General features: G+C 37.5%; 3 protein-coding genes across 3 annotated transcripts; all 3 read left to right on the top strand.

Annotated features, from left to right (window-relative positions):
* Positions 1 to 292: 292 nt before the first annotated feature.
* LOC123470684 (sentrin-specific protease-like) lies at positions 293 to 2,927 on the top strand. Its single transcript, XM_045171236.1, is given in 4 exon segments — positions 293 to 391; positions 2,166 to 2,336; positions 2,395 to 2,473; positions 2,476 to 2,927. Coding segments are annotated over 4 exon segments (801 nt in total).
* An 818-nt stretch (positions 2,928 to 3,745) lies between these two features.
* Positions 3,746 to 4,850, top strand: LOC123470683. The gene is made up of 6 exons (XM_045171235.1): positions 3,746 to 3,805; positions 3,898 to 3,978; positions 4,048 to 4,161; positions 4,265 to 4,378; positions 4,445 to 4,558; positions 4,625 to 4,850. Exons 1-6 carry the CDS (start codon positions 3,746 to 3,748, stop codon positions 4,778 to 4,780), a joined length of 639 nt encoding a protein of 212 aa, XP_045027170.1. The 3' UTR covers positions 4,781 to 4,850.
* Positions 4,851 to 8,488: 3,638 nt separating this feature from the next.
* LOC116933104 lies at positions 8,489 to 9,410 on the top strand. The gene is made up of 3 exons (XM_045171234.1): positions 8,489 to 8,759; positions 8,816 to 8,983; positions 9,058 to 9,410. Exons 1-3 carry the CDS (start codon positions 8,489 to 8,491, stop codon positions 9,408 to 9,410), a joined length of 792 nt encoding a protein of 263 aa, XP_045027169.1.
* The last annotated feature ends 3,119 nt before the right edge of the window (positions 9,411 to 12,529 follow it).

Here is a 12,529-nt window from a genome sequence, read left to right as displayed (position 1 = left end):
TCTCGCCGAAATGTCCGCCATGGATTCTTGCCAAAATTTCACGTTGGAGGCTGTACGGTACAACCATTTGTTGCCCCCAAAGAAGTAGGCCACGGACTGTCGACAGTTTAGCACGTTCGGACTAAAACGGCTTCGCTGGAACAGGACAATCGCGCTTGTGCTCCGGCCAGTCTTTGTTGACAAAACTGACGACTAACTGCAGAGTCGAATCAGCTTCCGTGGCCCGAGCATATATTTCTTGAATTGTTGGCCCCGGGATGACATAACTGAGTATGGTGTGGACATGTTCATCATGACACTAAGACTGGTTATTGGAGTATTCCCGGGTTCCAGCACTCTGCTCAAGGTGTCGGCAAGATACAACAAATTCGAGGAGTGCACAGGCCAATGGGTTTGTCAATCAGACCAACGAGGGGCTTGTGATCGGTTTCAACTAAAACTTGACTCCCATACACATAATGATGGAAATGCTGCATTCCAAACTGTACCACCAGCAACTCCTTTTCAATTTGCGCATACCTGCACTGAGTCTGGGTCAACGTTCGAAACGCAAACTCGACTGGCTGGCCATTTTGCAGCAAGATCGCACCGAGGCCAAAAGGAGACGCATCCACTGACACAGTCACTGGAGCAGCCGAATCAAAAATCTTGGGGGTGGGCGCCGAAAGGACAAAATACTTAACGGCTTGGAATTTGTTCGTGCTTGCTGCCTCTCAGACCCACTCAACATCATGTTTGAGCAGATCTCGCAATGGTTTTGTTGTCGACGACAAATGCTCACAATACTTTGATATATAATAATTGACCATACCCAACAGCCACTTGAGATCTTCCTTTAAAACAGGCTCTCAAAGCGCTCGAATGGCTTCAATTTTATCGGGATCTGGTTTCAACTGTTGGTGGGAGATAATATGTCCAATCCAGGGGAGTTCTGACTGCAAAAACTTAAACTTAGCGGCATTCAACTTCAAATTGACTTGCACACATATGTCAAACACAGCTTTCAACCGTTCAGCATGTTCTTCTCGTGTTTCGCCCCAAACCAAGAAATCATCGAAGTAGATCTCAACACCGCTAAGGTCGCCAAACAACTGCACCATCGATTGCTGATAAACCTCCAGCGCCGAGCAAATACCGAACGGCAGACGAAGAAAACAATATCGGCCAAACGGAGTAGCAAAGGTCGTAACGAAACTGGATTCCTTCGACAGAGGAACCACCCGGATTTATGAGCGGTTTTTTATGAACGCCTTATTTATATTTTGCCGTAAGGGATTTTAATGACGATGTTACACGGAACGGCATGCATTCCTGTTTATTGCATATATTCATTCGCAGCCATTTAACACGTGTAGCCGTACAATAAAGTTTTTTTGTCTCCGGATCGGCGAGAATGGGCATAACATGTGTAATTGAGGGATGCGGTAACCGCAAAGAGAAACCGGAAGAAGGAAAAAAAATTTTGTTTCATCAGTTACCTGCGGATGAAAACCAAAGGAAAAAGTGGTTAGAAAATATAGTGAAAAGTTCCTGCGGATTAAAAAAAATTTGAAGACAATTGGTGATAAATGTTGCGTGTGTAGTGAACATTTTTATGAAAGTGATTACATCTTGGGTTTCACGGGAATAAAGCGTTTAAATTATAAATTTGCCGTCCCATTCTCCACACTTACAAGTTGCAAGGTAAAACCTGATTTCCAATTATGTAGTGAAAATAATTCTAAAATCCGGTAGCATATTTTAACACTGTATTTGTTTTTTAAACCGGTACATTGTTACAAAAAGGAACCACTGGCCCGTCAACTCTAGACGGAAAAGAAGTAAGGCGTAAACGTTAAACGCAAAAGAAAGAATAAAATAATAATATAAGAATAAGTAATAATGTAAAAGAACATTTCTCACAAGCAATTTCTAAATCACTTGTGTAAGAGCACGAATGACAAAATATCTCGTCAAATCTGGTCACCAAGCTGGTAATTTCTGAAACGATATGCCAAAGATATTTCAAATGTAGATAATTTCCATTCATTTACCTGTGTATGAAACAGTTATCGCCGCAATATTATTCCTCAGTAGCTGAATTATAAATGAGACCCAGTAAATGGACGGCGCTCACCTAATTTACCTAAAAACCAATAAACTTAAAAATAACATTCTCTCATTAGGAAACTGAAGTAATCACAGTTACAGTGGTCGATAGAGAAACGCTGCCTGCAACTAAAGATTTCAATTATGAGAGTGATGAACCACTCAACGAATTAAATCATTCAAATAAAGGAAATAACCAAGCTACGGGAATCGAAACTTTAAAAGGAAGAAACTGGCTGGATGACGAAGTAGGTTAACCATCTCAAATATTTTTTACCAAGAATACTTTTCCTATTCTGTTATCAGGTTGTCGATGATTATTTAAAATTAATCGCCGAATCGTCAAATATGGAACCAGTGTCGCCAAAAGTTATTAATCTAAGCTGTTTTTTGTCTTATCACTATTGAGAGCGCAACAAACCGGAAACTGGAGCCAGGTTATGAAGGCCACACGGAAAATCAACGTTTTGGAGACGGATCTCATACTCATTCCAGTGAATATCAACAACGTACACTGGACTCTGGCCACTTTGTGTTGCAACGAAAAACTACTTAAGTTCTACGATAGCTTAGGTGGAGGAGGTGGAGATTTTCTTAAATTGATACTAAAACATTTTGCATCGCTTACAAATACGAGTTTTAACGAATGGAAAATTGAGGTTATGAAAAACATTCCGAGACGAGAAAACTCTTACGACTGCGGAGTATTTGTTTGTCAGTATTTCCTCTGCCTCAGCAAAGGGGCGCCTTTAAATTTCCATCAAGACAATATGAAAATAATACGCGAAATAATGATTGAAGAACTTACCACAAGGAAATGTTTCGGGAGCTATGAATAAAGCTGAATGCAGTAGATGCTGACACTTGATATTTTATTGGTCGAGAGAGACTGAAACTGATTTGCACTTCAGTATTCAGCTCTGCAACTGACAATCCATAGGGCAAATGATAGTTAACAGTAATGGTGCCTAGATGGCAAAGAGGAAAGAGGTTAGATGGGAATATTCACACGTGAAATTTATACAAGTACTACCTGTGGCAAGGCTGTTGACCATTAGGTTTAAATGTGCAACGAACAGCAGGACAGATATGCACGGATCACTTCAGTAATGCCGCTATAGAAAACATGTAGGTATAAACATACGTGAATAAGTATAAATTAGACGTAACATTTTACTATAGAAACCATGGCCTACTGAAATAACGGCCCATCAGCTCGCTATCTCCCTGTTGCCGAATGGTTCCTAGCCCCTACCCCTTCCAATCCCCTACTTTTCATAGCCAGAGGGTCGTATAGTACTTCAGAAAGTTCCACATTCCATGTCATCTTTCCGCGGTTTAAAATTTTTTTGATCGTCAGTCTGTTTGCCTTGCAAGCCTTAAGTTAACGTCATATATGGTCGTATTTGGGCATGGCTAATTAAGTCTTTTTTTTAATGTAATTTTATTTCCTTTAATACAATGCCAAAGTGTAGTTGCTGTGTAAGATTTTGCAATAGTTCAAACTATGTGGAAAAAAAATCTAAGTTACATTTTTTTTCGTGGCCTAAAGATGAGAATGTTGTGGAAACGTGGCTCAAGGCATTCTCAGACAACAGTTTTGTCACGGGGTTTTCTTAATATTTTAAGGTTACCAATAACTAAAAAACTCTTAAAAATGCTATTCCTACCATTTTTCAATTACAAACACATCACTCCACACATCACTCACTCCAAGGCAAGTTGTCATAATAAATTAAAAGTTGTTAATATAATAAAAATGATGTGTTTTGATGTGCCTAATTTCAATTAATAATATTTTTCTTATAGGCATGTACAACAACTACAAATGTGGACAGGACACCATTAACAAACCTAAATGGTCGATTGAAATGTGTACCCTCCATTAAGGTTTGGATTACTGGTTGCTTTTAGTTAACTTGATTATCTAGTTATTAATTTATTTATTCTCAAAATTAGGTAACTTCAAGTGATAAAACAGGGAGCTCTTTTTTTGCTCGTGACTTACATTCTACATCCACTAATTCTAACTCAATTAGTGGTGATGTGGGCTACGACTTCTCCCTTCTATCTGTAAGCATGTTTGCCTTTTAGTGTAGTTAAATAAAAAGTTATTAATCATTGTGATTGTGTTAAGTTGAATATCAAGTTTCAATTTATTGTGTTTCAATATTAGGAAGCTACAAGTGACACAACATTGGACTCCTTCGGTCATGACTTGGATCAAAATGGTAGATCAACTTCTCATTCTAACGTCCTTCAAGGAGATTTAGAATTATCTCTTCTCTCTGTAAGAATTTATTTACTTAAAGTTTAGTGGAAAATCAAATTATTAATTATTGTGTTTCACTATTAGAGAACTACTAGTGATATAACTTTGGACTCCTTTGGTCATGACTTAGATCAAAATGGTAGATCCACCTCTAATTCTAACAACCTCGGTGGTGATTTACAGTTGTCCCTCCTATCTGTAAGCATTTTTCGGCCTACAGTTTACTGGAACATTGAGTAATTCAATATTGTGTTTCACTACTAGGCAACTACTGGTGATACAACCGTGAACTCCTATGGTCATGACTTTGATAAGAATGGTTTTTTTTTGCGGTTTTACGGACTGAGGAAAAAAGATTTCGGGTACGATTCGAAAAAGTACCAATTGTTTGCAACAAACCACAAAAGAGGAAGGTATTGAAACTTCAGAAGTAAATAGGTTGTAGCATTTGTTTGTATTCCTACAATAAATTCGAAAAATTGAAACAATATTTGTTTTTACCAAAATGTCTAAAAACTTGATTTTCAACTAAAAGAAAAGCAAATAATGCTTAAGGAGAGAAGAGACAATTGTAAATAACAGAGATGGAATGGATATAGAATTTTGATGTAAGTCTTAATCGAAAGAAGGATATACTGTTGTTTACTTGTAGTTGCCTTGAATTGAATCATAATGAATAAAAACTTTGCATTCAACTATTCTAAAAGCAAGTGATGCTTACGGAGAGATAAGAAAATCAAAAGTAACTGGGATGGCGTTAGGATGGGAAGTGGAAATACCAGATAGATGTGAAAAATTATCAAAGTTCACTGTTTCATCACATGTTTTCCAATCATTGAAAAAAAAATTACAATTTCATATTCAATTAAAACCGATTGAAACCCTAATAACGCTTACGGAGGGTACAGATGACTGTGAAGTCAAGATCACCACTGAGGGTGTTATATAGAGAAGTTGATCTACCATGTTGATCTCAGCCACGACCAAAGTAGGAGTCCACACTGTTGTATAGCTTGCTGTTGCCTGTTATTCAAACACAACGATTAATAACTTTATATTGAACAAAACAAAAGCAAATAATGCTTACAAGGAAAACAGACAATTCTGAATTTCCATGTAGGGTGTTAGAATGAGAAGTGGATCCACTTTTTTATCCGTCATGAGACCTTTGAGTCAGAGGGAATCCTTTGTGGTATAACTTGTAGTTGCCTAGTACTGAATCACAATGATTAATAACTTTACATTCAACTAAACTTGACTTCACTAAAAGTCCAACAGGCTTACAGATAGAAGTCGTAGCCCACATCACCACTCAAAGTGTTAAAAAAAAGTGAATTTAGAATGTTGATTTCATTCGTGACCAACTGATTGTGATAGAATGAGGAGTGGATGTAGAATGTTGATGTAAGTCACGAGCAAAAAAAGAGCTCACTGTTTTATCACTTAAAGTTACCTTATTTTGAGAATATATTGATTAATAACTAGATATTCAAGTTAACTAAAAGCAACCAGTAATCCAAACCTTAATGGAGGGTACAGATTTCAATCGACCATTCAGTCAGATTATGGTTCCCTGTCCACATTTGTAATTGTTGTACATGCCTAAAAGAAAAAAAATAATTAATTGAAATTAAGGACATCAATACATATAATTTTTAAATTAACAACTTTTTATTTCTTATGAATACCATGCACAGACAATAAGTCATCACCACGGTTGGCAAGCATGATGGCAAGGAAAACAAAACAGACTGACGATCAAAAAAATTTTAAACCGCGGAAAGATGACATGGAATGTGGAACTTTCTGAAGTACTATACGACCCTCTGGCTATGAAAAGTAGGGGATTGGAAGGGGTAGGGGCTAGGAACCATTCGGCAACAGGGAGATAGCGAGCTGATGGGCCGTTATTTCAGTAGGCCATGATAGAAACATACCTGATGCACTAATATGTGATAGATAGCAAGATCACGGTAATTAACACTAGCAGGTGATCAGAACAGAGAATGACACGTGAGAAAAATGAGGTTTGCAGACGAAGACTAGAAATGGCTTTGACAAGGAAGAAGGAAAAGAAAAGAAGGGAGAGGGAGGAAAACGTTGCCAGATGGTGAACAATAATTATCGCCGCAACAAGGAAACTTCGGGGCAGAACCTTCGTAGCACCTTCACCGATTGCAGATGCGGGTCCAGATGGTGCAACATACAATCATCATGCTGATATGCCGATTGATAAATGTTGTGGGGCCCATCCAGCATCCGAGATGGACATGTCTTATGTGGCTGCTTCACCTATTTCGGCCATTTACAATCCGCCGATGTCTTTTGCGGCTCCTTTACGAATTCCGGCGGCCCCGGAACACGATCCACCAATCTTTCGTTTGGATTCCATGGCGGCTCTCCTTCAAAATCCGGCTGTAGCAGCGAACAGTCGAGGAAAGTCACAATACTGGATAGAAACTTCTACTGCTGAATATCACGCCTCTTCCGTTCCACCTAAAAAAGGAAAATTGTTTACGAGAATGAACATGTTAAGAAAAACTTCCGAACCACATTCCGAATCTTTAATACAGCGGAATTACATGTGCTTTCGCTCCGGGAACAAGTGAAGGTACTACATCAACAAACAAGAAGACTCGAAGAGAGATTAGTAAAGAAAAGTGAAAAACTGAAAAAATATGAAGAGATTGCAGCGGATAAAGAAAAAAATCAATCAATGGTGGAGGAATTATCTAAACGACGTGAAAATAAAGAGATTATGGCAATGTTTTTACTAAATCAGGTAGATTACTTTTTACCACTGCAATTGCTCCTATATTTAAATGTATGTTCATATTTGCACAGGCGGAAAATTTGATGAAAAAGAATAAGTATACCTGGGAACCAGAAGTTATAGCATGCTGCATAATTCTTCATGCTCGATCGCCTGGAACGTATAAATATATCCGCCGGAGTAAACTTCTATTGATCCCTAGTGTTTCTACTTTAAGGAGTTACATTGGGAAATCGACTGGAGATGTTGGCTTCACTCCAATTGCCGAGAAAAGGTTGACATCATTAGCAGCCATCCTGGGTGAACAAGAAAAAGAAGTAAGCCTAGAAATAGACGAAATGGCAATAGATCCAAAAATGAGAAAAATCAAACAATGGGATAGAATTGTTGGGCAAGTAAATACGGGCGGTGTTCTGGCCATACAAGATGGAAAACCCATCTTAGCAAACCGTCTACTGGCATTTCACATGACTGGTCTGTCAATGGCGTTTAAATTTCCTGTTGCATATTTTTTTGTACGGCGGTTAATGGCAACGGATCTTTTCAAGCTAACGCAATTTGTCCTGGAAGGTCTTGAAGATAAAGGATTTAGAGTAGCGAGAATAGTCGGTGACAACGCTTCCACTAATGTTAAAATGTTTAAAATGTGGAGTCCCGATAGTAAGTTGGTGCCTTTCATTGTACATCCCAACGATGAGAATCGGCTACTGTTTTTCAGCTTCGACTACACTCACATACTAAAAAACATTCGAAATCTTCAAACTGATAGAGAATTCGATATCTGTGGCTATCCTGTGTCTTTTAAACTACTGAGACGAGTGCAAATTATACAAAAAAATTATCCCTTCTTTCGCCCATATCGAAATCTCACCGACAAGCATACGAATCCAAACACTTTGGACCGGATGAAAGTCGGGTTAGCATATGATGTTTACAGTGAGGAAATGATAGCAACTTTTGAACTATTTAAAAAATATGGAGCGGAAGGTGTCACAAATAAAGGGCATGTTAGTGCAACAATCGACTTCTTGAAACATGTGAACATGTTTTTTCAAATTCACGATATCTCCAGTACAACCCAGCACATCCGAAAACGACTGGCTATAAAGAAACACTTTAAAAAAATAGACGACGCTCGTCTAAGATATTTAGAAGAAACTCTACCGAAATATTTCAAGAAATGGAAATACCACACAGTGAAAACCAGGAACTCCCAGGGATTTTTAAGTAAGGAGACGTATGAAGCATTAATTTTTACATGTGCATCAACCGCAGCTTGTGTCCGGTATCTGCTAAAAGAGCGCAAATTCAAATTTGTACTGACTAGAAGATTCTCCACAGATAACATAGAACGAATGTTCGGCGCAATCCGCTCGATGGGGGGAGGAAACCACAAATGCGATGTGGCTTCGGCCACTTTCGCTATTAACAAAATCCTACGAACTAACATTTGCCACAGCTCTGTTCACAGCAACGTCCCTATAAAAATTAACAAGGAAACTACTGCAAATTTGCTGAAAGAGTCGGCGAGTGGGAAATCCCCTCAGAATATTAGAACAATAAATGTTCTATATCGATTGGAGAAGTCTACGCTGTCAATACTTGATGAGCTTACAGAAAGTCCAGGTGAAAAATCCTGAAAAATTACCATTACCCCACCTAACGTATCTTTTACATTCTAGTGTTCCCCGGAAACGGAACGGGTACGGCAGCTATTGCTCGTGTTGGCGGATTTATTTTGAGATGCCTCTATGAACGAGAGCTATGCACGAAGTGCATTGAAAACCTGGAAACAATAAATGAAACGAGCCAGCAAAAGTGCGACTTCTTATTTCTAACTTTCGGAACGGGTAAAATTTCTAATAAAAACACTTGCGTGCTTGAGCCGTCTTAAAGCTTCATTTTCAATACTTAAATAATATAGATAGAGGAGGTTTGTTTTACCCAAATTGGAGTTTCATTTCCAGGCTTGTCACTATAGAGAAATTCTTGCGAAAGGCTGTGCCTTTAATCCACGGAGCAACTCACATAGTTAAGGATCTCATCGAGTTCATCAGGCCACACCTCCTGAAGTGTGAATCAATGTGCTGCGGAGAAGGACCAACTCCAGATGTTCCTATCCATAACGAAGAATTAGTTCAATGCATTTTGGAGAAGTTTCTTTCGCCGGCAATAAGCATCTATGCAAGCCACATTTCAGAAATGGAAAAACCAAAATCAAACATAACATTCAAAAAGGGGAAACCCTTACTACGGAAATACAGAAATTTTTCCTAATATTACCGAGTTGTGTTGATTTTCTCTCCTCCAAATGTTTCGAAAAAATTTCCGGCATCAAAATATTTTTCTCGCAATTGTCGATAACGTCACATAGACTGCATGAAGCTCTGCGATGCCAAGGTCGCGATTCATGACTACACTTCTCTCGTTGCTCATAAGCATCTAAATCAAAGAGAACTTCACTTACCATATGCTAAATGAGTTGCTTTATCAAGAGTTCATCCTCATTGCCATCAGCGATAGCAGAGTGGAAGACAAAAATTCATTTGGCGGTGTGATGAAATGCTGTATGAGGATTTCAGGTAGTGGTGGGAGCGAGGGCATTTTTACAGCCACTGTGGCCTGCAAAGGAAATTCAGGTCATTAATGGTGAGCAAAATAGTTTAAACCTGAGGTACAGACAGCAGATAAGAAATGTCAGTATGATGGGCTACTACCGTCAAATTGTGTTTCGAAGAAGCTTCATAATGCAACTGTTGCTTTTTGTTCGAACTCCTACAGTTAATCAGAAAAGTGATAAGGGATGCAATTTCTCATCAGAAAGAAAAATAACACACCTGGACGGCCGTCGATGAAAAATAAATAATTGGGCGATGGAAATTTGACCATTCTGGTTGTGAGGCACCAATTGGCGAGTCTGAATATAAATGTCATTGCCCATTTGTCCTGCATAGCAAAAAAGTCACACGGTCACAAAAGTATGAACAGTAATTTAAAGTAATATTCACCACTGGAAACAAAATTGTTGCACCTTATGACATAACCATTATCAATATCACTTATTGCAGCACCGAGGTGAAAGTTATCTAGAAACAAACAAACACAACTCACAAACAAACAAAGGCCACCATCTTGAAATCTTCGGACTCCGTCTGGAATGAATTCATATCTATCGAAAAGTTAATTTTTTTAAATCGCCACTAGGCGATAAAACGGCTCCCGTGTGTACACTTGAAGGATGGGCAAAATTGGAGGAAGGGAAGCCAAAATTGCTTCAAAAAAAAGCTCCAACCTTTCGGCTTTCTTAATAGAGAAGGCTATGGTGCTAGTAGCAGACAATTATTGGCCTCATGACATTTTCAATGGCTAAACAGAAAAAATAACTCCAAACAAAAGAGCAACGGCTAACGGAAACAAAGATTTTTAAACTTAGAGGAACTTTATTTTTTATTCGATTTTTCCATTTAAATTTTGGATAATCGAATAAAAAATAAAAATAAAATACAGGTAAAAACTATTCGAGAATAAAGAATAAGAATAAATAGAATAAAAATTTATTCGAAATAAAGAATAAGATTTTATTCGTATTCTTATTCAGAATACGTTTTTTATTCCAAAGAGCTTTATTCGGCAGAACACTGGTGGTACGCTGTCTACAGCGTCTTATGGGAAAACCAACCATTTCACTTTTAAAATATTGTTTTCTTCTCTATAACTATGTTTTACCTCACTGTTGTACCTAACAGTGGATTCGCTATTCATTTGGTGATAATTCACCAATTTAAGTTAAGTTAAGAGTTAAATTTTTAAGTTTTCCTAAAAACCTCCCACGCTTTCTTTCGCAAATTCTGGAGTTGTTGTACTTCGTTTGAACAGTGAATTTTATTTTTAGGAAAACTTAAAAATTTAACTCCATCCTTGTGATTCTTTTCACAGTTTCGTACGCAACACTTCATCTTGTTAAACTTACAAGTTTGACGTTTATAGAGTGAACAACAATACACCAGCTAGCTAAAGAATTCGGGTTCTTCTGCTAGCCGGGTCGATCACAAAAAAGGACTCTTAAACAAAAATTAACTACAAATAAATTAGATTTAAAAGGAGATGGAGGGAAAAATTTGGTTATCCAAATATATAATTCGTTAAAGAAACTTGTGGTTTAATGAAAACACACACGAGACAATAACAGGCGACGAAAAATGCAATTGAAAGTTTTGAAACTAGAAAAAGCTATTGCAAAACGTTTTGCAGGTGCAATAACGCTGCCAAAATGAAGTTCCTTTCGATTCACACACTGTTGCCAATTAACAAACTTCAAATCTTTGAAACAAAAGTATTTTGTATTTGTATTTGTATTTTATCAGTGTTCTGTCGAATAAGGTTTTTCGTGATTCGAACGTAGCTCGAATAACGAATAACTGTCATTTATTCGACGAATAACGAATACGAATAAAAATAAGGGTTTTATTCGAATTTTCGAATAGAATAACGAATAACGAATACGAATAAAATTTCGAATAAAATTTCGAATAACAAATAAAAAAATTGTTGAACGTTTAGACGTTACACGTTTACCTTTAAGTTAATAGACAGCAATAAATTGCATGGAAAATGTTGATTTTTATTAAACATAGCACGACGACGTAATGTCATACACAATCATTTTATCAAACATTTGCTGACTTTGACTTGGTTAAATAAACAGTAACATGAAATGATGAAACATTGAAAGCGTTTTTCGTTTTTGAAACAAATGCTCTTGATGAGTAGATGTGGGCTGACGAGAGAATTTTAACTAAAATCACATTTAGTCAATGACAAGTTAAAAGTTATCAGTTTTGATTGAATGACAAGAGTTTTCGTTCGACAGTTTTAGAGAACGAGCAAAACAATTTGCTCTGACTCGTTTTGACTTGGTTACGTGACATAAAATCCATAAGCATATAGTAATCCTATATGATTTTGGATTTACATTCTTAAGTATACTACAATAGTATACTTAAGAATAAACATTAAAACTTAAGAATGTGGAAATAATGAGGATTGAGGAATGAAATAATCGAATGATTACTCGATAAGGCTGAGATCAACCAGGCCGGTTTAAAGACTTTTGTGCACTTTCAAAATCAGAAGAGTTTCAAAAAACTCATCTGACAAGCGATTTCTTCGAATAGTTAAGACCAAAGGTCCAGCGCTGAACAAACGTTCAACTGGTGCGCTTGACGGAAGCGCGGTATTAAACCGGAGGAAAAGGTCCTTGATGCGGGGATATTTATTTAGAGAAATTAAGTCTCTATCATTATCAATTAGAAAAAGGTCGAGCTCATTCATAACTGATGTTGCTCTAGAAGGGATATCTAAGGGGTCTTCCAGTTGCTCATTATGGAACGTTTCTC

Source organism: Daphnia magna, linkage group LG3, assembly GCF_020631705.1.
Source record: "Daphnia magna isolate NIES linkage group LG3, ASM2063170v1.1, whole genome shotgun sequence".
NCBI classification, from domain to species: domain Eukaryota; kingdom Metazoa; phylum Arthropoda; class Branchiopoda; order Diplostraca; family Daphniidae; genus Daphnia; species Daphnia magna.
Note: the sequence above shows the minus strand (reverse complement) of the source record. Positions and strands in the feature narration are given on the sequence as shown.

Bases quoted from the DNA above. Each gene is read 5' to 3' on its own strand.
- LOC123470683 (XM_045171235.1), top strand. From the start codon at position 3,746: ATGCTATTCCTACCATTTTTCAATTACAAACACATCACTCCACACATC. The intron at 3,806-3,897 runs GCAAGTTGTCAT...TTTTTCTTATAG, and splicing joins CACACATCACTCACTCCAAG to GCATGTACAACAACTACAAA. The intron at 4,162-4,264 runs GTAAGCATGTTT...TTTCAATATTAG, and splicing joins ACGACTTCTCCCTTCTATCT to GAAGCTACAAGTGACACAAC.
- LOC116933104 (XM_045171234.1), top strand. From the start codon at position 8,489: ATGTTCGGCGCAATCCGCTCGATGGGGGGAGGAAACCACAAATGCGAT. The intron at 8,760-8,815 runs GTGAAAAATCCT...TTTACATTCTAG, and splicing joins TGAGCTTACAGAAAGTCCAG to TGTTCCCCGGAAACGGAACG. The intron at 8,984-9,057 runs GTAAAATTTCTA...TAAATAATATAG, and splicing joins ATTTCTAACTTTCGGAACGG to ATAGAGGAGGTTTGTTTTAC.